The sequence below is a fragment of the Hydractinia symbiolongicarpus genome, chromosome 8, assembly GCF_029227915.1.
Source record: "Hydractinia symbiolongicarpus strain clone_291-10 chromosome 8, HSymV2.1, whole genome shotgun sequence".
Taxonomy (NCBI): Eukaryota; Metazoa; Cnidaria; class Hydrozoa; order Anthoathecata; family Hydractiniidae; genus Hydractinia; species Hydractinia symbiolongicarpus.
The window spans coordinates 3,778,276-3,802,507 of record NC_079882.1 but is presented as its reverse complement, the minus strand read 5'-3'; the positions used below and the strand labels follow the sequence as shown (position 1 = coordinate 3,802,507).

Below are 24,232 nucleotides of genomic sequence, written 5' to 3'. Positions count from 1 at the left end.
ATAAGTGTGGCCAACAGATTCACGCATCTATAAATAAATATTTAAGAGCGCTTCCAATAGGGTTATATGATTCCGAAGGTTTATCTCGAATTACGCTAATGTTAGATGAGTATGAAGTCCACTAATATTGGAAAAATTAGTACCTTCGTATCAATGTTAGCTGGTCTATTTTCTTGCCTGTTCCACGAGTTGTGGAAGGAAGGTAGACCACAATAAAAACACGTCATAAATACTGTTAAAATATGCCGGAAAAAAAGAAAAAAACATATTTTGAAAATAGTAAGTACTACATACACACCAATAAAAACTGAAAAATCAAATCAAATTATAAACCCATATAAACAATAAATACGTAGGTTAACGTTAATACACATAATAAATTCCCAGGATTCTCAGTGATTTCGCTATGTTCGTTAGAAATACAAGGTATTAAAGTTCGAGAAGAACAGAGACAAAAAACGTCGAGCATCAATTCCATTAGCTACAGATTCATTAGGATCTAATATGTACGAGATCTACTGCGATGGAATTGATGTCGATATGACTAATAACGAATATGTATTATATACAGCGTACATGAGCTATATCAACAAGTTACATTTTAAAATAAAGTCCTAAAAATTTTCAAGCAATCCAAGTAGGCTATCATCCTCTTACGTAAGGTTTCTACCCTCTTTGAAAGCATGAGTTCTTTCTCCAAATAAACAACCATTTGTCCTAAACAATTCGAAATTATTATCAAAATTGTTTCCTACACGGTGTAAACTTTCGTTAAATATCAATTGCTGTTCGTTAAAGATATCGAAAAAAACATGCTCCACGATGGAGAGAAATTAACTTCACTATATACGACGGAGTTTACACAAGCAAACCAAAGAAGCGGACCTCGTGTAGTTTAGTCATCATTGTCACCTTCGTTTACCCAATCAAGCGACGATAAGGATGTACCGGATGGTTTTAGCGGTTGATTGCTGGCTAAAGCAACCGGAAAACGTTGATGGTAGCGGGCTAACGTGACAAACTTCACAATTACAAGTCGACCTAGAACAGGTAAGCAAAAATAAATAACGCCCGTATAAAGAAAAAACGCCCATATTTGCTTAAAGTCTAAAACATATTTATAATATGTAACTTGTACTAACATTCAATAATTTTAATAAATTCGCACAATAATTTTTGTCGCAAGAATCGCGTAAATTTTGCATTAATCAGATGAACGGAAATATCATTTTAACATTTTTTAATTTCCTGCAAATAATTATTTCGACAATATATTGCGAGTAACAAAAACAAACAAGGGAGTACGCCTACCGTCAAACCAGTTTCCATACATACTTCTGAACGCTTTACCAGCGGAATCGAGACTGTCACATTTTACATACACACAACCCTAGAGAAATACACTTGTTTTAAATAAAATTAAGAATAATTTTTTGCGAATACAGTGAGTCTTAGATACACTCAAGAACAGAATGGAGGTTTTATCAGCGTATGATTACAACCAGACCGCATTTTACTTTCTTACCAACAGTGTGGATGACTTCAATGTCTTTGTTTTTGTTTGAAGTGGAGCCGAAACATTAAGAAATAAAAAGGGTTTCCCTCGACATAACAAAAAAACAACACAGCATGTAAATAATAAAAAGCACGGCCAATTTTTCCCTTCTCACTGCTACTTCTAACTTCTAAGTTTTCTCAATGCTGGTTGACAACAAGAGACAATGCTGGATACGCAATTTAGTTTAGGTAATGCATGGAATGCTTTTATGAAACTCTGTAGACGTTATTAAACTATTTCAATTAGTACTCACAACTCCTAATTTTTGCTTCAACATCGAAGCTTAAAAACGTTTCAAGCTTAACGTTGCATTCATGCTCAACGTGTCCACATAAGGCCAACGTGTAATAGATTAATCAATTCATTTATCATATGTAATATTTTCTGGACTATAGAATTCTCCATTTTAACAACGCATAAAAATTGGGAACCTGTGTGGAAAGAGAAAGTTAAAATACTCCGACATACTTCTTTAGATTGGTCATCCACAAAAATGTGCAAGATCTGCGCCCCATCTTTGTTGCATTTTTCTAAAATTGCATCTGTAACTTTCGTAATCCACACCTTCCCTTTTTCACTACAAGGAAGATGGAGATTATCGGTAGAAAAAAAGAGGAAACAAAGTAGATTCTACCTGTTACAAATATTTTCTTTTAAACACAATTTGATCTCTTTCCCTAAATTTTGTCTCCCCTTTATCTCGACCTTCCCGCATCTGAAACAAATTTTCCACTCCCTACACGAGTTGCAAATAAACAAAAGAGTCCACTGCAAAAAAACCGTTGAAAAATTATTTTATAATAGAAATAATTTTGTCCAATAACAGAACAAATCACCACATTAAAATATTTCGCAAATGTTTATTATTATTTGAAGAAATTATGCGGCGCAGAGTTTCGCTTTCAGTTTAATTTTCAAATAAAATTTCAATCAACCTACTCAGGTCCCTCATGCATGTATCGGATCTTCAAACACGGCGTCGGCGTTACAATTGGCATTCGAACGACTGCCTCAATTTCATCGAAAGCTTAAAAACAACAGGAAAAAATAATATTGACACACGTAGCACGACATAGAGGCGAGGAAATCTTTTTCACTTACCAGGTCCTTGCCAACACTTTGTATTTTCTGACGCAAGCTAAAATAAAGAAAATAATCAAGTCAATGCGAACATCAAACAAGTTAAGGTGAGAAACGCATGAAACAGAAACAGGAGTAAAATTAATCAACACAGCATTGTCTTTCTTCAAATTACGAAATACAACAGCTGGCGCGAAAAACTTGTTCTAAAACTAGCTAAACATTACAAGTTTTTTATACGTTGTCAAATTGCTAACGGTAGAAGCTGAGATTTGGCTTAAAAAGACTACCAGACTACTAAGCATCTTTTTAGGCTAAATATTTAGAAAATTAGGTTGCTACGGTTTAAACTCGGTAACCAACAAAACAGTTAAAAAAATAAAAGTTTTTCAACTTTTTAGCAACTTATGAAAAATGTGTGAACTGACAACGAATGAATCATACGTATAGCTTATTTGTCACTCTTTTCTCCTTCTTCATCTTTGGTGTACTGATCCCAATCCAACGCCACACTTCGTAGTCTTCCCCTGCGATCCTTTGTGTTTCCACGCGAATGCGCGAGTCCGAAGTGTTCAGCAGGTGAACGGCTTTTTGCCAGATTTTCGCCATTTGCTTCCTAAATGAAACGTTACATTCCACTTAATAATCCAGCTTAATGATTAATAAAAAAAAAAAAAATAATAAATAAAAAACAGAGTTAAATTTTTACAAACAAATTTAAAAGCAATCTGTTGCACTTACTGCATAATTCAATGTCTACAGAAATACAAGACAAAGCATAGAGGAGTGTTCCAAAACAAATAATAACACATCTGTTCAAGGATGTAAATAATGTCTCCATTGACGTTAGACGTCTGTCTGGCTTGAAGACAAGGATTTACATCAGAAGACAGATTACAAATTACGCACAAAGAAATCGTTAATCCAAAAGTATCAGCAGAAAAAGATTCAACACAGTAGTGCATAAGATTTCTTAATATCACTGTGTTGAACACGTCATTGCAAACCAAGTTAATTCTTATTTATATAGTCGTCTACTATAAGCTAGATGTTTATTTTAAATAACAATCGAAATAGAAATAAAATTGATTCCTGAATAGTAACAAGTAAAAAAGAGTGGAAGACAGAGGCGGTCGTCAAATCAACTTAATGTATTATATCAAAGTGTTAACAAGGAACAGAGATTAAAATCACAACACATTTCTTGTCTGCAAATTTCTTGTCTGCTATATGGGACACCCCCATATAGCAAACAAGAAATCGTTATGTGTTGGGAATATTACGAAAGTGTTTTTTCACATCTACCGTGATGGCTGTTTGTTATTTCAAATAAATAAGAAGCACTCGTGCTTCTTATTTCGATGCCAGGCTTTAGTACTGTGTCTGATGGCACTGTTTATTCACGAAGAAAAATAAACGCATACTGTAGGCAAAAAAATGTTTTCTTCACCTAAACCATAAGAAAGCAAATTTTATTAATTTATTTGTGGGCTAGCATTTCGAAAACAAATAGGATCTTAATGGTTTCCCTAACATATGGTGTTCGCGAAATAACTTTCAGTATTTGTGTGTGTCCAGCCCTTTTTATTTTAATGTTTACGTTTCTTAAAATGATTTTGGTAAGGCTAAATTTTTTCTCGGTTGTCAAGTATTGACATATTAGTGATGACGACACACCGTAAAGTTAAACCCAACTAAACAAGTGCGTCAAAAAATTTATTTTTGTAAAAAAAAACAGCAACACAACTTGTAAAGTCGACGTTACAACTAACCTCTTAGCAACAGGAATAAGCATGTCTCGTACGTGTGGAATAGGCAAATATGGCGAGATTTCTTTATTCATCACACAGACATCGTGGTGCCGTCTTAAGATATCTACAAATAAACAAACAGATATTCGTTCTTAGTGCAGATTTTACATGCATAATTGACTAAAAATTCTTACCAAAAACTTTTTCTTTATAATCTACTTGTTTAATTTTGTACAGTCTTGTAATGTTTGTAAAAAGGGTAAAATTTAAAAGATCGCGACACAAGTAGATAAGAATACACTTTTACTATCGCTAACAAACATTTATGAGCTGGTGAAAGTTCACTTGTTAATTGTTTGCAGCAGATTTAGAACTTACTGTGAGCTGTTCAACTAGTACTTTTGAACGTTTTTTTTTACCTATCATGCAAAAGTTTCAGCCAATCAAGATTGTTTTTGTTTGTGTCATATGCTTTAATACTTTTCCAAAAAATCTATAATCCAACATGGTAATTGCAGGTGGAACCAACATTAGCAGCAACAATAACAATAATAACAACAAACAACAACAAACAACAACAACAACAAACCTATTATTTTGTCCACAAAAAATAACATTTGTCTTGTCTCCTCATCATCGATTGTCCAGCGTTTCTTCATCAGAAAATAAATACCAAAAGCAAGCACTACGACTGAACAAACAAAGCATGGTAATCAAGCATTAATGAGAAAGGCTGTTCAAACAATTCATACATAGATAACAACAGAAAATTGTGGAAGCCGTACAGCTCAAGTTGCTGTTTTTTTTAGTTAGGTATTTTATAAAAAATTGATCAACTGAGAATAAGCCTTTTAAATGTATACCATATAAATACTCACCACCCAAAAATATTGCAATCCGAAAAAAAATTATTGAAATAGCACTCGTTACACGACACCATAATGATCTATAACTCTGTTTAGAGCTGTAAAGTGTTTTATCTTTATTGAATCTGAAAGAAAAAAAAGTTATTTCAAATTTAATTTCAGTTGAAATAATGTATTCGTACCCGAATACATTATTTAGCATTGAGTACATAAGAAGTGCAGTAGTATTGGTGGAAGGTTAAGATTTGGTTTGTATGCAAGCGTTGCAAAGGTGAGATTATAGAGAATGAAGTATTTTCAGCTTTAATGATGTACAACAGTGGCTCGTTAGAGATAGTTGAGAACTTGTTACTTAGGTGATATGTTGGGCAGTGAAGGGGGTGTTAGAAGAAGTGTTACTTTCAGGACAGGTTCTGCTTAGAAAAAGTTCAGAGAGTTACTTCCTTTGTTGACTAGCAGAGTCTTCTCAATTGAGGTAAAGGGTAGGTTGTATGAGGCCTGTGTAAGAAGTGTTATGTTGTACGGTAGTGAGACATGGGCAGTGAAGCAGGAAGATCTTGACCGTTTAGAAAGGAATGATATGAGAATGGTTAGGTGGATGTGTAACGCCAGTCTGAGAGACAGAAAGAGTTCAAATGAGCTAAAAAGCAGGCTAAGTATCCGTAGAATTAAAGATGTTATCCAGATAAGAAGATTAAATTGGCTGAGGCATTTGGAAAGAATGGAGGAGGATAATTCGGTAAGAAAGTGTAGACCCTTGATAGTTCCTGGGGAAAAGCCCAGAGGCAGACCATGAAAGACTTGGCAGGAGGTTATAAGGACAGACTTGATACAGAGGAAGTTGAGTTTAGATCTAACACAGTCTGGATCAGATTCGAAGAGGGTCATTAATATACCCCGTCCAACCCATGCTAGCATGGAAAACAGACGTTAAGCCGAGAATGATGTCTTAATGACTAAAATTTTAGTTATTCCATTGCAGATTACAGTGCAAAAATAATAAGAATCTGAACATTTAAAACATTAAAAAAAGGTAGAGAATTAAGTGTTTGTTAACTGTCAGTCAACAAAAACATATGTAAAAGCCTCATAAAATTTGGTTTCCCTCATTTTCTTAAAATATGTAAACAAATTTGGTGGACTTATTAGAGTATCGTAGGAGAGTAACAATTAAGTAACATTTGGCCTTAGAACAAATTGACAGCACAGAAGAAACAGTGTAATCGAATACTTACTCAAAATAGTCAGTGTAATTTTTTCTGATTAATGACAATGTATTTGTGACAACATTTAGTTCTAGCTAAAACCAAAACAAAAAAACGTATAAAAGATTTGCACAAAAAATCTGTATCAATAGGTATAAAAACATGTGTGGTACCTTCTCTTTTTCAAAGCAAGATTCTGCACTTCTATTTAGCTTTTCTACTCCAAGCCACTTGTCTGCAGTGTACCCACATTCATGTGAACCTTAAAAGAGCAAGTTATGTAGATAATATTTCACTGTTTGATACTTAGTTTCAAGAAGAACCTATTAAATTATCACTTCAATGGAAGTGTGATCCAATTTTGTACAAATTAAAAATAAAGCAAAACAATTTAATACATCAGTTTCCTTTTCCACAATAGTGGTCATAAAATATTTTGAGACTGCACATTTTAAGGTATATATTTCTATTTTTAGATTTAGACATTTTGAACTTGACAATGTTAACAGTGGACTTAGAATCCTGCATTATTCGATTAGATCCTAATTCTCAAACTGTTTTAATTGTTGCTGACATCACCATGATCATTTTCATTAGGAAAATTTTAGGTTTTTGTGTGTCTGACGTGAATTTTTCTCTCACATGGCTATGTTAGTGAGACTAATTGCTAGATTTTTTTTGCATTTTTTTTCTCTTGCCTGCAGTATCTAAAAATAATATTCATTTTGGCATGATTGTTAATGAATAGTCACATAAACACCTAAATTTTAGAGAGCTTTGAGAAAAAAATTTTATAACTACGAAAAGAAAGGCTGAATTCTGAAGTTGTGTTCTTACTGCAAAGAACAAAACAAATCAGGCATAAAAGCCATACAAAATAAGAACATCCAGCTTCAGGTCAGATTTTATTGTTTTTTTTAAGAAAACCTGTGTAGCAGGTTTTAAATGCTTTTCACCTGCATTATTCATTTGCAAAAGTAACACTTTTGCAGAATGCCAGCTGCTGAGTACTGACCATTTATTGGTTTTAGTCATTTAAAAAATGAGAAAAAAAATGTTACTGTCTCAATAATTCTAGTAAAGTACAAGAATTGTGTGTTATGGACTAAAAAAAATAGAAAAGTCTACATTCAATATTTCTTTTGCATAAAAGCCATTTAATAAAAATTTGATAAAAACAATAATTAAAAAACATTCATCACTTTTGTCATTGCTTCTTTCACTCCCTTACACGCTTACTCCCTTTAACCCTATAGATCTGTTGGGACCAGAAAGGATTTAAGTTAATAACCCTTTTTTACCATGCTGCTTGGTTATGATACTTACTAAGTTCTCATAATTATCTAATTAGCCACCTGTATACTATATATTTATGTCCTATATCTCTTAGAGCTTTAGATATTGGCTATAACTTTAAACTACCCCTAAAAATCTCTATCAAATCCTTATAATTGGGGAAAATATAATAACTTAAGTTAGAAAAAACCTTAGGACTTGAAACTTATAAGAAAACTTCATCTTGTCTAAGGGGAATCTTTCTGGGAATTCTGGTCACATGATCAACCCAATTACCCGATTTTTTTCGAATTGTACCAAAAAATCAGGAAAAATGGATTTTCAGGCAATTTTTGGCCTTTATTCATGCAACGTATGTACTTTAATTGGAGAAACTTTCGTGAGAGAAACTTTCGCAAATACGTGATTTTTTGCCATTTTCGCAAAAGTGTATCTCTGTTGTAGACATATATTTATTGCTGTGATATTGTTCCTTACATGACGTACTATAAGTGTGCCAAGTTTGATACAATTTTGACAAGCCTGTTAAAAGTTATGAAGATCAGCCCCCCCGTCATAATATGTTTAAAACTAAAATACACCAGACCGAATAGGCTTAATCCCTTTTCCAAAAAAAAAAAAATATGTAAAAATCTCATTCAGTAAATCCTTTTTTATAAGATGTCAGAAATAAAATGTCACGACACTTCAATTGAATTTTCCAAAAAGTTTAAAAAATATATAAAAGTTTACATGAGAGGGCAGAAAGTCTCATTTAATAAAAAAAGTCTGCAAAACCTACCAGCCAAATTGCTTAATTCTTTGTACCAACAATTTAACAGTTGCATAGACTGCTCTTCTAACTCCTGAAAATTACGAAAAATGTATGCAACCAAACAACAGCAACAACACTAAAAAATCCTCCAAAAATTTTAAACATTTTAGCTTAATTTTTTATGTTGTACACTGTCATTTTAATTAATTTAAAGATGCATTTAGAAATTAATTTTTAATGCCAAAGTTTACAGTAACAAATCAAAATCGTGTCAGCAATATATGATTTATTGTTTTTAAAGGTCTCAAACTCAAACCTCTTTTTTAAAACCTTCGCAACATCTTTTAAAGGCCATACCCAAGGATTCTTTTTGGGGGATTGATACGCAAATAGATAACAGAGTTTATTTTTTTAACACATTTATAAATTATCTAGCATTTTTCTATGTTAAAGATCTGTTTTTAAATATTTCCATTCAACTATACAAAAATATTTCCATTCAGTTTTCCAAATGAAATTTTTGCTCATTAGTGTAAACATTTAATTCCAAATGAAACCAGGTGAATAACTTATGAACTTGCAAATGTTATGAAGTGTCTTTTTATTACCTATAAAAACATTGAACTGATTGTTTTTTCGTTCAATGTGATCCTATAAAATTTTCTATTATAAGTATCAGTCCCAAAAGAGTCCTTGAAAGGGCTTAATAGTGTTATGTTTTTGCCAGGTCTATATATATAGGATATAGGCATATACACAGTTTTAGTTAATCAGTCCTTCTTTATTTCACAACTTGTTTATCGTTGCACTTCAGTAAAATTTGCTACACAAAAATACTGAAGGTTCAACAAGAATTTGTCCACAGTTATAATAAAGAGTAATATTTAAACATACCTTTTTTTTAACAGCGCCTAAAAATATTTTTGCAAATTAATTGAAATGCTATCACATGTTATAAAATTAATGCAAGACATGCTGTTGTGAAAAAATAAATACAAAGTAGCAAGTTAAAAATAGTGTTACTAATATTTATCGCATAGTAAATTCAGTAATTTTGCATAGATAGATTCACACTTTTATAACCTCTGGCATGACTCGTCTGGGTTTGAACCCAAGACCTACAAGGCTACCAGTGCATGTTTTATTTAATGTAATATTTTGCACCTTGTATCAACAAGGCTGTATATAGAAAATAAAAGTAAAAATTAAATAAATTATTTAGTACAAATGGGTATACATTCAGTGTGTTTGACATAGTTGAAAATTAAAGTATTTAACTTATGATACTTTAAAATAATGCTTGAGAAATTCATAAATAAGGTGGGCCTGCTTTTGGTGCCCCTTTATCAGAAAGAAAGCTCTAGGAAAATTTTGGAAAGTTATAGGAAGCTATTTGTCAGTTTAGTTCAGCCGCATCTTAAATACTGTGCTCTAGTTTGGAAACCGCTACTTGTAAAAGTTTGAAATAATTTTGGAAATGTTCTGCATTGATTTAGCACTTCCATCTATGAAGTATGTCTTGAACGTGACTAGTCTTATTGCAGATCTACTTCTCATCTCACCATGTTTTTAATCTTTACGACTAGATTATATTTGAGGGATTATTATTATTTTTTAATTTTTAATTTTTTTGTCATTATAGTGATCAGTTATCATTTTTGTTTCCTTTTTATTACCATATGCCAATATCCCCACATGCCAATAATATATATCTCAGTGGACTCCAGTGGAAACAACCATAAAGACTTGGAGGTTATTCTGGGCCAGCCACGTAAAATATATTATTATTATTATTATTATCCAGGATTTTTTCAGGGCCATTGCTTTGAAGAATGGCTTGGAGAATTTTTTTGCCCCCCCAGTGAAAATATTTATTTCTAATTGTGGAAGAGACTGAAAAATGGGATGGTCGCAGAGCTCTGCTTTGGATCGTACTGCCTTTTTCTCACCTATTTTAGTAGAAGTGATCCCTGATCTGGGTTTGTCCTGGATGCCGGCTCTTATCCAACTGTATATATATCTGGGTTTGTCCCGGATGTCGGCTCTTATCCGACTGTGTATATATATATATAGATATATAAAGCTATACCCATGCAATACAAAATCTTGTAAACATTGGTATCATGTCTATATGTATATAGCTAGAGAATTGGTTTATACCTGAAACATGGGTAATAGCTGGAAGGCTGTCTTGGTCATCATTTAAATATAACCCAATCATAAGCATAGCCATTAAACAACTTAAGATAAATATCACTAGAGTTTTGGTGTTAAAAAAACGTTCATAGTTTTCATGAACAAATTCTGCATCTAGCTCTTCATCTTCTTCATCCTCCTGATCTTCATAATTTACTTCGTTGAAAGTATGTCTAACTGCTCTATTAGATGGTGGACTAGGTTTCTTGGCCGAAAATGTATTTCTTATTTGTAGCAAGGACGCATCAATTTCATCCCTGATTTTAGATTCATTAAGATTTTTTCTTGTTGGTGTTGCTCCAGATTCACTTACATATTCCCTTGGCATGGAAAGCCTGTCTGCACTATTTCTTCTCCTATTCACAGATGTAATCAAGCTTTCATGTCCACCATTAGAAGGAAGAGACTGCCTCTTGCTTTGTTTTAATTTAGACTCAGGAAAATCGTCATCGCTAAATTCACTAGAACGGGTGGTAGATTGATAGGAGTTTGAACTTCTATCAATAAGTGTATACGTTCTCTGAGATGACTTTCTTCTACTTGTGACTGAATTTTTTTCAGCTAAAACAGACAATGGAGTTTTATTGGTTGGAATAGATTCCTGCTTCTCTGGAAAACCAATAGGTGAAGTTTGAATTGAACGCCTAGATGTACTCAAAGGAACTTGAGGTTCATCTTCATCACTGGAGAAAGGAGCTAGCTTTTTACTTTTTGCAGTGGATTTCCTTCTGCTTGGTGAAGCTGCGCGCGTTGCAGTACTTTGCCGACTGATAGATGACCTTCTTCTAGTTTTTTTTTCTTTTAATTCTTCTTCCTTCCTGTCTGGAGGACCTAAAAGCTGGAATTTCTCTAGTTTTTTCTCCCATAACCGTCTAGTTGTTTTAGTTATTGGTCCTACGTCCTGACCATAAGATTTTAATTGCTTTCGAAGTTCAGAATCAGTAAGCTGATCAACAGCGGCTGCCATTTTGAATTTTGATAGTGTTTCATGCGCGACTCGCTGGGGTTGTCTCGCCGTCCTACATAAATTTTGCCGCCTTTTGTCTAGACAAATTAATCAGCAGCACAATAACCATTATAATAAGGACATGGATGGACCCATAGAAATTTAGAAAATGATACAAATACCCTCGGTTATAAACTTCACGCACACAACACATTGATCACTTTTTGTAACTTTTGTCTCTCTTTTCCAATATCCTACCTTAACAATTTTTCTATTCTCTAGTGAGTTCTTCTAGCTTGGGAGAAGAGTGCGCTCTGTAGGTTATGTGTGTGCATGTGTTTTTTGATAAAAGTTGCTATTTTACTTTTTGCTTTAGCGTAGAGTTGTACACACATGAAAAATATAATGATTTAAATTTAGCACCAAAGATTTGCATGATTATAGATTTCACATGCATTCTTTTAGGTTTAAGTATCTGCTGCAAGTTTTTCCAGGAAACAACTGGGAAAGTTCAAGGATAAGCATTTGCCTAACCGGAGATATTATTGTAACTGTTAAATACATACTTCATTTCCAGTTCTTATTTTATTCACCCCAATGAGGTCTGAGTTAAGCTAGTGGTTCTGCTAAAAGGACGAACTATGTTTATTAAAAGCTAAATATTTAATATATTCCAAAGAGAATCTAATACTCTACATAAAATTACCAAATAAAGATTATTTGTAAAATACATTATGCAAATAATGAAGATTATAGGCGCACTTAATAACGTAACTATTCAACGACACCCAATATGTAACCCCCCCGATTTAAAATTATCTTATTCATCGGTGGCGCCTAACGGGGTCTTCATTTTCTTTCCATCTGTTCTGCAAGTTTGACAAGACGAAGATATTATGGCTGCCCTCGTTGTTGATCAAAACATAGTCAATGCTACTGGTGATTCTACAGATAATAGTAGTACAGTGATAACCCCTGTGGACGTGGATGATCCTGTAATTTTGAGATGTAATCAGACATTGAAACTCGAAACTGCTATTGAGATTTTAGGCAATACAGATCAACATAAAGTTATCAATAAAGTTCCTGAAAATCCTAAAGGAGGAGACACTTTCCTACTAATACCACACCCAGGTGACGAAGGTAGCTAACCTAGCAATCTATCTACTCAACCTTATTGATTTATAACTATTTTTTATGTTAGTTAATTTTACATTCAAAACTTTTAGGAGGTTTTTTAAAGCTTAGCTAGGCTAGCTTCCTCATGCGACAAAAAATTATATAGTTTCTACATCGACTCATTTTTTGTTCAGATTTCAGACAAGTAACATTCCTAATAATAATAATAATAATAAATATTTAAAGTGGCTAGCCCAGAAAATCACAAAAACCTATAGTTAGTGGATTGTTTCCACTGGGGGCCATTATTCCTTTCGTAAAATTCATACTAATGCTCAAGATAATACAAAGTTTGTCTGTTTATTTAATTAGGCTAACTTTGCATGTGATGTAGTTGAATAGCTATATAAAGAAAACGAAACTACCTAGCTAAAAATAAGAGGGTGCCGATAAGCCGCAGACGACCACATATATAAGGGCGAGTGCGGGCGACTTTTTAAATTAAATTGACGGTTGTCATCCAAAACCGCCCACACTTTTCTGAATTTTCTGGAGCATTCACAAAATGCAATTCCTTGAAACATAACATGCAGACGACAGTTGGAAGAAGGCGCTTTTTTCGGACATTATTTGGGTCTATGCGGGTTTTTTCGGGCAAATACTTTAATTTTTTTACAACACGGAATTTGTCCGAAAACGCCTGCACTTTTTACGGCTCATCGGCAGTGACACCTGCATATTAGCCTAATTCTCGTAAATAAGCTAGTAGCTCAATTAGGAGACTTTTTATAGCTTATATGACAAGAAAAGCCTATTCAGGCTATAAAACCTTTGGTCAACATAATCTTTGTTGGTCGTGCCATTTTTTTCTGTGCTTAATTGAAGACTAAGTCAATTTCAATTTATTTATTTGCCATGGAAAAGTTGAAATTACAGTAGGTATAATCCCTTATATAAATAGTCACATATAGTTATATTCAATGGCTAGGGACCAACACCATAGCGAAGCTAATAGTAACGTGAAGTCCACCATATGGGAGAGTAACAAGGGTGAAGTGTATAGGGAGGGAAAATACTATTCCATTTTCCCCATACAAACCAAAAGGGTAAAAATAATAATAATAATAGGACGAAGAAAATTGACACACACACACACACACACTTTAAGATATAAATCCATGTTGACAGACACATACATACACAGCACGTACAAACACACACACACACTACCTGGACCTGGATGTTTACTCTCAGTGGCATATAGTGTCTAAGCTTTCATAATTGTCCAGAAAAAATCTGTTGAGTTTATATTTTTTAAAAGAATTTGACAATGTGATAAAGGATAAAGAGGTAATTTTTTGTAAATTATTCCAGGAAGTAGTGCATTGAGATCTAATTGAGTTGGTACCAAAGTAAGTAGTGTTTGAGAGAAAGTGGTAAAGCATTCCAGCAGTTTTGTTCCTGGTATTGTAATGGTGTTGATAGATCTTGATACCGTAGGTTTCTGTTAGAGCTATAGGAGTTGAATCAGTGAGAACATTTTTAATAAAGAGAATGTTGGAGATTTGTACAATATCAGAAAATTTTAAAAGACGATGTTGATAAAAGATAGGATCTGTTGTAGCAGTAGATTGAGAAAAAGTTAGCAATAAAACAGCCTTATTTTGCAATATAGAGATACTTTTGAGAAGGTTAGAGACAGGTTGACCCCAGGCTTGACAACATTAAATAAGATTTGAATAAAAATGGGAGTAATAGACCTGGATGGTTACTCTCAGTGGCATATAGTATCTAAGCTGTTGATGTTTTGTTGGCATTTAACCATGTGCAGAGGTGCTTTAGGTTGATTTTTACATGTTTGGAAAGTTGTTTAAGTCGTCTTGTCTCAGGGTAAATTTCATAGAATTTGTATGGCAGATCTTATAGGTTATATGAGAAAACATAACCACTAACCAAACTCGTTCCCAAATTGCAAGTAGAACGAGGCCTGAGAAAAGATTGTCGATATAGCTAATTTTGGATATCATAGCTTTAGGTGATCATAATCTAACTCTTACTACACTAGAGTTGGCCTTAGTTCTTTCTTAATGATAAACTGGAGTACATTTATTTTTGTTTTGAAGGTAATCCTTGCCAAAAAAAATGTTGTGCTTATGCTTATTAACATCAAAACAACTGAAAGCAATATCTCCGTAGCACATCGCAAATCTTACTTAAATTTGTCTAAACTTGGCTATTATAGCGTATTTAGGCAGAATAGCTTAATTTGCAATTGTCCCTAACTGTACTCTTCTTTTTTATGAAAAAATAAGGGATGACACACATATCCATTTTCCAAAATTAATTTGTTTCAAAATGACACTGAGTTTGTGACCCACCCATAGTTAACTTCACTATACTTAATTTCAAGAAAATCAAAAGAAAACCAAAATTTAGCAAAAAAGAAAAGCATCGTCACAAACAACACACTTACGCTCCTCCAACTGCCGTTGTTAACAAAGGCCTGATGCCTTTGTTAACAACGGCAGTTTCTTATATCTATTGGATAAATACTAGAATTGGAAAAAACATGGCTATACAATTTGAAAACGAAATTTCCTTTCAAATAAAATTGACTTGTGTCTGTACGTTATTCAATCACACAAGCGTATGTATTTATTAGTGTTTTTGAAGCTTAAAAAATCCAGTACTGAAAGTTTCTCATTGTTTAGGAGGTCGAGCCTTTAGTTTCCTATTAATAGGTTTCTTTTAAAAAATTATGTGTAGCTACATGTTTTTGTGTGTTCTTTATTGTTTGCCCTTTCACATCACATGCGCTATGGGTAACTTTCTTTGCACTCGTGTGTGTGTGTGTGTGTGCGCTATTGCGTGACACCTTTCCTGCAAAAAAACCAGGAGAAATTTGTTTTTTTTCCCCCCAATAACAACTGATTTTTAAGGGGTTCTAATTAATTGAAGTTGGAAACTGTCTTCAGTTTTTTAATGAACTGTAATTTTATTTAAATTAAAAATATATGTCACCTTTTTTCAATTTTATTATAAAACCTACTGTGTTTTACTCTTTAGAGGCATGGAAAAACGATGGTTATCGCTGGTGCCATTATGGTCCGAAATTAGTCCCGGGTAAATGCCCTACAGTGCAGAAGCGATATTATGCTGCATACATGAGCAATGGTAAAGTGTCAAAGTTTCACAAGAACGTGTATCAGTTAATAAACGATGACCGCGAACGTGTCCCTGTCGTTGTTCATTACTTTGGAGATCACACAATAGCTGCTACACGAGACGCAAAGCAAAAAGATTACAAGGGATTCGACAATTCAGTCGGGGGAGTTTCATCTGAACATCGGTATTCCAAATACGATGGCGAAAGAAAATTTACCGTTCATAGAGCGTCAAAACCGAAACAAATTAAGAAATGTATCCTCAGTAAAGACGACTTTCAAGAATTACATCGCACTGCTTATGGCTTAGACTGTTATGTGAAGCTTATTTCACACTATCCTGACCTCGTTATTGTGTTCGCAATGAAAGAAATTTCAGATGACCTGGAAAATTTATTAAAATTAAATCAGGAGCTGCGTCCCTTGTTTTCATATAGTAACTCTTATGAACTTGGCGAGTATATTGTTTCTACGTTTCTTTACACTCATCCTGCATTTCTTGAAAGACCGACGATACCGTCGCATTTTGTAATACATGAAAAGGCCTGCGGATTGGCACATCAAGAGTTGTGCAAGATTCTCGCGCAAATGGTACCAAACCTGGCCGGTAGTTCCAATCCGATCGTTCTCAATTTGGATCCAAATAAATTCTCAGCTGTTAGCACTGTTTTCCCTAACATGCACACTTTGTTTTCGTGGAAGGATGTCATAGCCAACACGAAGGCGTGGTTGTACGCTAATGGTGCCAATCAACAAGAAGTGACTGTATATATCGAAGATTTGCGACAGTTGTTTTCCCGACGATCGAAAGAATTATACGAAGAAGCGCTTGCCGAGTGCAAGACTAGATGGCACGGATTTTTCGAGGAGTATTATATGAAAGAAATCCATGAGGTCGTCAATGATAGACTTGGGAGGTGGGCGTTGGAAAAGTGGAATGTGTACAATCCCTATACTGGTGTGACGGATAAAAGTAATGAAGGAATGGAAATTGTCATTCGTCAGTTAAAGATATCTGGCAATGCTCCAGTTCATTCGACCGTTTTAGCTTTATGTTTATTACAAAGGTGGTTGTATGGAGAGATTTACAAAAGTTACTGCGGTGTTGGCCAGTACACCATTCGAGCAGAGTTCCAACCGTTGCAACGGACAGTAGAAGAAATAAACACAAATGCTACGCCTTGTCCACCTGACCAAATTCTGTTTTACATTCAAAACAAGCGGACTTTGGTTGCCGAAGGCATTCTAAAAGAAGATTGTGCAAACTCTGAAATTAAGTTAAACCTTCAGTCATCGGCTTCGCAACTTGTCAAAGCAGGAGCTATAGCCATGAACAGCAAACAACAATCTTTTACTGTCAAAGTGAACCCTGTAACATATTATGAAGTGAAACTGTTTCCAAAAGTTTCTTGTACGTGTGAAGATGTACGTAATGGATTGTGTTCTCACGTTCTTGCTGTAAAAATTAGTCTTGGTATCAACATAGAAGAAGACCTTCGCAAGTATCAACCACACCGAGCTATTAAAACGGAATTAAAAACAACCATTAGAAAATTAAAGAGGGAGGGAAGTGTCGAAAACATCCAAAGTATGCAAAGTCAAGTAAAAAGGTGCATAACAACAGATGAAGAGCTGTCAATGCAAAGTGGTGAGATGATACAGACCACAACAGATAATGATGAAGCCACGCAAGAAAGCGAAACAGGGGAGGTTGACCAAGCAAATGCAGCAACAGCGTTGTTACAAACTACTATTGACGAGAACCAGTTGCAGCTAATGCAAATAGCTGCTTCGTCGTTTCGTCAAGAAGTTGGACTGAACATGTGATGTGTTTTTTTCAAAGGTTTTAAGTAGGACTTCGTTGATTTAGATTTATTTCACTCTGAATTCCATAACTTGTCAATTTTATTGAGATAAATTTTAGAAGTAATATTTTTTGACTTTCTTTAACTGGCAATAAAAACATTGATATTCATGATATGTTTGCTTTTTGCATTCTCCGTAGAATTTCATCAAAAATATCTACACATATGAGACATACCATTGGAAGGATAAATTTATCAGCTTTAACAATCTCTCCCTTTCAAATTCTTAATCTTACAGTAAAAAATGAAAGAGCCTGTTCTCAAACTTGAAGAAAAGTTTCCAAATCTGTTAACTTTTCCTATACCGCTGTTTCCACCTTAATTTTAACGTTTTTTATATGTTTGCGTTAAAAAGTACTTGAAATAATACCAAACAATGCTACAATAACGAAGAGTTCCAATTTATAGACGAAAGTGGTTTTAAAAGATGGCGCTCTTAAGAATATCCGTAGATCTAATCAAAAGCCATTTTATTCTTTCTATGCAACTAGTGTTCACTGAACCATACTTTGCGCCTGCCTTAAACTAGCCACGTCTTATTTTCTAAAAGTTCTCGTAGATGGAGCGAGTGCTGTATTTGCACGATTTACGTACCTTAAATGAGAGTTAAAATGCACTAGGACCACCTTCGAAGGATTCGGTAATAGCAGTGCTAACAGGAATTGTAGAGACTATCCTGTCTGGGTATATATTTTCAATAACACTAAATCGAATCAAACACATACAATTTTCGACAACCTTTGCATAATTTCAAAAAAGGACTTTTTCAAATTAATAGACATGCGAAGGAAATATCTACTTTTTATAACCGTACTAGATTCTCGCGTGAGAGAGAATAGTTACGAGAATTGCTTGCAATATTTAAAAAAAATACCATGATGCCCTAAAATGACATTCGTGCTACCATGGTTCGTGCTTGAGTATCAAATTATTAATTTACTCAATTGGAAAAGTTGTATTGACTTGTTTACACATACCAATGGCAAGTGGAATGATAAGTGTACCTTGTATATTCTAGATCATCGTTAACTCCGCTACACTTTTTTCTTAAATATAAAAAAATAATTTTTTGCAGGAAATTGTTTATTTTCAAAGTATTTATTTACTATTGTTTATCACTTATTCAGCTAGGTTCGTTACAGACTCAACGTACGCGAAGTCCACTAAGGAACCTTGTTAGAGTCGCTAACTCCACCAGGTTAGTCACAGACCCAAGCTACACTATAGGAGCTTGTGTAGTCTAAGGACGTTTTAAACTTCGTTCAGTTCCTTAGGACGCAAATACTTTTAGGAATCTTATAGACTCTAGGGACGTAAACCTCGCTACGGGGTTAGTTACTCCAGGGTCGTAATTGACGAATGGGGTGTAAATGAATTTACACCCCTTACATGCGGGAATTTTATAGAAGCATACAATGTTTTTACCATCGTTATACATATTGTGGAATATTATATAGCCAATCTGTTTAAACTTACCTTATAATGTCAAACATGTCACATCCTCTAAAACCTAGACGAAATTTAAATAACTAAAGAAGCCTGGAAACAAACAATTATTTACTACAGTGTCAAATCTGAAGCAGATATTGCTCAAGAATTTTGACGACATTTCAACAAGCCACCATATTGGTGGTGCAATAAAACAATTAAAACTGAAAAAATCAAATGATCCAGATGAGATACTCGCTGAACATCTAATATACGATATAATATATAAGAATAGTCAACTACAAAAGGAACTTTTGCTCTATTTATAATAACATTTCATCAACCCTATATTTTCAAAAATTATTAACTAAATGTACTATAATTCCACTCGTCAGATTCAAATAATAATCAAACAATAAAACATTACAATAATCATGTAAGTCTTGGTCTTCATTTGCAGTCTAAATGCAAAAAAGATTTTTATAGTTTTGATTGGGAAATGTTATTTGAAAAATTAGAATCACTAGCGATACCTAAGAATGTAGTCGGTAGCCCCAAAAGAATCAGTTCTTTCACTTCATTTTTATAACATTTATACACACGATCTTTTGGAAGATATAAATAATTTGAATATCGGTACTGCTATCAATAGTCTTTATACTGGTATAATAGCTTACGCGGATGATATTATCTTGATAAGTTCCACCCTATATCTTGTTTGCAGAAAATGATTGACAAATCTTTTTGTTTTGATTATGGCTACAGACACAAAATAAAATTTAACGGACAGAACCCAAAATCTTCATTGATAAAACACTAATGTTTTAAGTCCAGTAGCAAATTAAAACACCTTGGTGGTTAAACACTATCTTGCTTCAATTGACTCATCCCAAGTGAAACAAAGATTAAAAGAATTTAGAGCATGTACTGATGTTTTGATCCGTTCAGAGAGCTCGCTTCTGTGAACCACGCAATACTTATTCTTTGTAAATCGCTTCTACTTCCAAAACTATGATATGGCTTGGCGCTATGTAATTTAAATCAAAGTTTCAGAGTACGAATCAAAGCAGAAGCAACTGCTGCATTAAAACAGCTCATGCAGATGCTTTCTTCAGAATCAGACCTATTGGATAAAAATTCATATGACGCTTTTGATGAACACTCTATTGACGTATTTTCGATGCTCTGTATGTACGTTAAAAGAAATGGATTCAAGGCATTATTCCTCCTTTTTCTGATAAGCTCATATACAAGATAACGACCTATCGAAACGTAACTTTCTACGTTAAAATCTCAACAAAGGTCTAAAAATGTTTTATTAGGTTCTTGATGCATAAACTTCGGAAATATTGATTACAATGCCACGATTTCGCAGATATATTGAACTTTCCTCAGAAAATTATCTTTTAGCAGTGTTACGTCAGCGCCGTTTAGACGATTTAAATAGTTTTAAATGAATTAGTTTTGCCGGTTGCTTTTGAATAAATTTCTTTTCCGGATAGTTTTACCATTTAGGACAAGTTAGACTTCCGTGGCTTAGACAGATTAGATGAGTTTGGGTAAACTTCTTTATTAGGATGATTTTATTGCTTTCAGACAACTTGGCATGTTTTAATGCTTTATTTTTTAACTCTTCATTAGACGCTTTGTTGTTTGGGAGAGGTTGGACGTGTTAAATGATTTAAGACGATAATCCGTTTTTGGATACCTCTCATATGAGCGGATATGCGTATATATGCAATGGCTAAAGAGAAAATAACTCACGCCAAAAGAGAAAAGCTCACGCCAAAAGAAAAAGTCACGCAATCCAAAAGAGAAAAGAACTAACGCCAAAAGACTCGAAAGCCTTCACAAAATGCAGGAGATTATAGAAATGTAGAAATGCCATATTTTATGTAAGATATATTTTCAAAATAAGCAATAGTAACATCGAAGCAAAATAAAAGATAATACAGAGAAAGGCTATAGTATATTATATGACAATTCCCAGTCCTCCTTTGTAAATTTTCCGAATACTTCCTTTCTGTTGTCGTGCGATTGAACAAATGCGATGGCAATTATGATCAGGTCTAGTTTGTCAGTCCTACCTTTGTGGAAATTGAGGATCGGGATGGAGTTGAAACGAGCTGGAAGCATTGTTGATATCATACAGAGCATATGTATGTATTGATGAATTAATAATTGATTAAAACACATGATAACCTTGGCAAAAAAGTGTGCCCCCCCCCCCCCGTTCCTGTTTCTTTTATTTATTTATTTTTGAGCGTGTAAAAACATTCGCTAAAGTGTTTAATGTTTTTATTCTCGACAAAAAAGCCATCTTTTTATTTTTGATAATCCTGTAGCGAAGCCCGTACGACTGTCCCGCAATTTTATTAAAAAATATGACGAAGACAACAACAACAACTTCTGAGAAGAACTTTGTTAAGTATGATATGATTGACAATTTACAGTATGCACCGAATACTGGCCAAACTACAAGAAACTCAACATCTAATGATAACGCTGGTGCACTTAGGATGTAACCACCTTTACTCTTCTTTTGCTTAGCTATAATCTACTGACTCTGATTTCTTGTCCATTGTTGGGATAATTCATCGCCAATGTCAATGAGTCTCCTATGCCCAATCTAAGCAAATTTAGGAACAAACACGTTGTACTTTATCGTCCAGTGTTTGCTCGTCCACATGACTGTAAAATATACATTGAGCTAGTCTAAGTTTAATTGCAAAATTTAGTTCTAAAACAACAACATGCTCTGTATAAAAGTATATTTCTCTTGTTTCATGTTAACTGCACTTGAGTTTGTGGTGAAAAGGGTAGGATGTCAGATTCGGTATCGGGTGCCTCAAACCAAATGCATGCGATTCCAACCTTACCCTTATGCCTATGTCTAGCTGGCCCTTTCGTCCACCCACAGGTATCATTACTTCTTCAAAGTAGTCCAAGTAGTTTCTACATTTTCTCTATTACATCAACCATTGTGGGCCAACTGCTAAACTTTTGCACTAAATTGTGTTGCTACAATCTCTTCTTTCAGCTTTTAGACTTTAGGACAGGCCTAGGTTACCTCCCGTTAGAAATTAAGTTAAGCTCATATGAAAGATCTATGAAAGTTCTCTAGAAATCTTTTTATTTCTTTGAAAAATCTCTATCCATTCTTGAGATATTTGTCTCAAAATTTGCGGCAATTATACGGAATTATGACGTCATGAGTATGCATTGAGCATAATTATGGTAACTAAATATTAAAATTTATGTAAAATGTTCAAAACGCGTTTTTAACTTTATAAGGTCCAAAATGTTAGATTAACCCCCTTGCAGAGCATACTCATGACATCATGCATAATTAGTGAATATTTTTAGTCCAAATTCTAAAGAACCGATTAAGAATTTTTAAAAAAAATGATTAAATTCCTAGACAACCTTTCAAGCTCTTTCGTATGCAATTTACTTTATAACTTAATCTGGAAAACACACTCTTTCTCAGATATAACTTTCACATCCTTCACCACCTTCTTGTCTCACTTTGTAACTAGGAAGTAATCTATCCGATATTCATATGTGATGCTCTCTAGGAAAATCGACCACTTCTCTTTTTGTATTAAAAAATACAAAATACCAAAATTTCGTATTAAAAAATATGGATTTAGTATTTTAAGGTATTTTTCGTATTTTTCGTATTGGTATTTCGTATTTTAAAAAATACGAAATAATACCAATTTCGTATTTTTTAAAAATAAGAAGTATATACGAAATTCTATTTCTAAAAAAGTACAATTTCGTATTTTTTAAAATACGATATATATACGGAATAAAAAAAGCGTACTTTCACAGAAAGTAAACATTGAAAAAAAGCTTTTAAAAGCATATATACATGGACAAGAAAATAAATCACATGTTTTGCTGGAAGCATCGTGGCTCTACTGCTATAAAAAAAATGTGGGTTAAAATCCAGTCTGTTGCGGATGTTTTTAAAGCGTCAAAACATAGGAATGTACTTAGCCTGTCCCAGCTAACATTACAAAAAAAAGGAATCAAGAAGCTTTTTTGTAGTAGATTGACTTCGTATTCTTTAATAAATTTATAATGGAAAATTAGTTGAAGTTTGTCATTTCAACTACCATTCTAAGGTCCAATTTCGTGTTGATTTAATTTTTAGAAAAATAAAAAACAAAATTTTGCTTAATCAAGATAAAAAACTTTTATATGGCTAGCATGATTTTAAAACAAAATTATGCTTAGAATCAGGAATATGATCTACAGCGATCTTTTCACTTTTTAGGATGTCGTTTTTACTGTATTTAAACGATATGCAGCAACCTTTTTGCTTTCTAGGATTCCGTTTTCATGATTTTTTAACGATCTATGGCGATGTTTTTGCTTTCTACGATCCCGTTTTTATGAGTTTTAAACAATCTACAGCGATGTTTTCGCTTTATTACGATTCCGTTTTCATAATTTTTAAAGGATCTACTGTGATCTTTTCACTTTTTATGATCCCGTTTTTATGATTTCTATTCGATTTATGGCGATCTTTTTGCTTTCTACGATACTGCTTTCTTGATTTTTAAATGATCTACGGCAATGTTTTCACTTTCTAAGATCTCGATTTTTTTTATGATAAAAAATGCAGACATTTACATAATTTGATAGTTAATTTCTGTAGAAATCGGCGACATGTGATAAACATATGTTATGTTAGAAGCACTTTTGAAACAATTTGAACTGAAACGAATTTGAACTGAAACGAATTTAACGAAGTCATCATCATCATTCTCGGCTCAACGTCCGTTTTCCATGCTAGCATGGGTTGGACGGGGTATATTAATGACCCTCTTCCAATCTGATCTAGACTGTGTTAGATCTAAACTCAACTTCCTCTCTATCAAGTCTGTCCTTATAACCTCCTGCCAAGTCTTTCTCGGTCTGCCTCTGGGCTTTGCCCCAGGAACTATCAAGTCTCTACACTTTCTTACCCAATTATCCCCCTCCATTCTTTCC

General features: G+C 33.8%; 2 protein-coding genes across 3 annotated transcripts; one reads left to right on the top strand and one right to left on the bottom strand.

The window, feature by feature from the left end:
• Positions 1-230: 230 nt before the first annotated feature.
• LOC130654549 (inner nuclear membrane protein Man1-like) lies at positions 231-11,755 on the bottom strand. 2 transcript variants are annotated; one of them, XM_057457160.1, is made up of 15 exons: positions 10,671-11,755; positions 9,405-9,421; positions 8,538-8,601; positions 6,634-6,722; positions 6,491-6,555; positions 5,268-5,380; positions 4,979-5,080; positions 4,411-4,513; positions 3,083-3,254; positions 2,660-2,696; positions 2,498-2,585; positions 2,027-2,135; positions 1,312-1,390; positions 886-1,041; positions 231-717 (listed from the first exon to the last, which is right to left on the bottom strand). In XM_057457160.1, the coding sequence occupies exons 1-14, from the start codon at positions 11,671-11,673 to the stop codon at positions 896-898; spliced, it is 2,187 nt and encodes a 728-aa protein (XP_057313143.1). In that variant the 5' UTR covers positions 11,674-11,755; the 3' UTR covers positions 231-717; positions 886-895. The 2 variants fall into 2 exon arrangements, with proteins under 2 accessions (XP_057313143.1, XP_057313142.1); XM_057457159.1 differs by having other exon boundaries at positions 231-1,041; positions 10,671-11,752.
• Positions 11,756-12,495: 740 nt separating this feature from the next.
• On the top strand, positions 12,496-17,913 carry LOC130654889 (uncharacterized). Its single transcript, XM_057457541.1, has 2 exons — positions 12,496-12,795; positions 15,838-17,913. Exons 1-2 carry the CDS (start codon positions 12,549-12,551, stop codon positions 17,760-17,762), a joined length of 2,172 nt encoding a protein of 723 aa, XP_057313524.1. The 5' UTR covers positions 12,496-12,548; the 3' UTR covers positions 17,763-17,913.
• The last annotated feature ends 6,319 nt before the right edge of the window (positions 17,914-24,232 follow it).

Bases quoted from the DNA above. Each gene is read 5' to 3' on its own strand.
- LOC130654549 (XM_057457160.1), bottom strand. From the start codon at position 11,673: ATGGCAGCCGCTGTTGATCAGCTTACTGATTCTGAACTTCGAAAGCAA. The intron at 2,586-2,659 runs GTAAGTGAAAAA...GTTGTTTTTAAG, and splicing joins AAAGTGTTGGCAAGGACCTG to CTTTCGATGAAATTGAGGCA. The intron at 1,391-2,026 runs GTATGTCGGAGT...GTATTTCTCTAG, and splicing joins TGGATGACCAATCTAAAGAA to GGTTGTGTGTATGTAAAATG.
- LOC130654889 (XM_057457541.1), top strand. From the start codon at position 12,549: ATGGCTGCCCTCGTTGTTGATCAAAACATAGTCAATGCTACTGGTGAT. The intron at 12,796-15,837 runs GTAGCTAACCTA...TTTACTCTTTAG, and splicing joins ACCACACCCAGGTGACGAAG to AGGCATGGAAAAACGATGGT.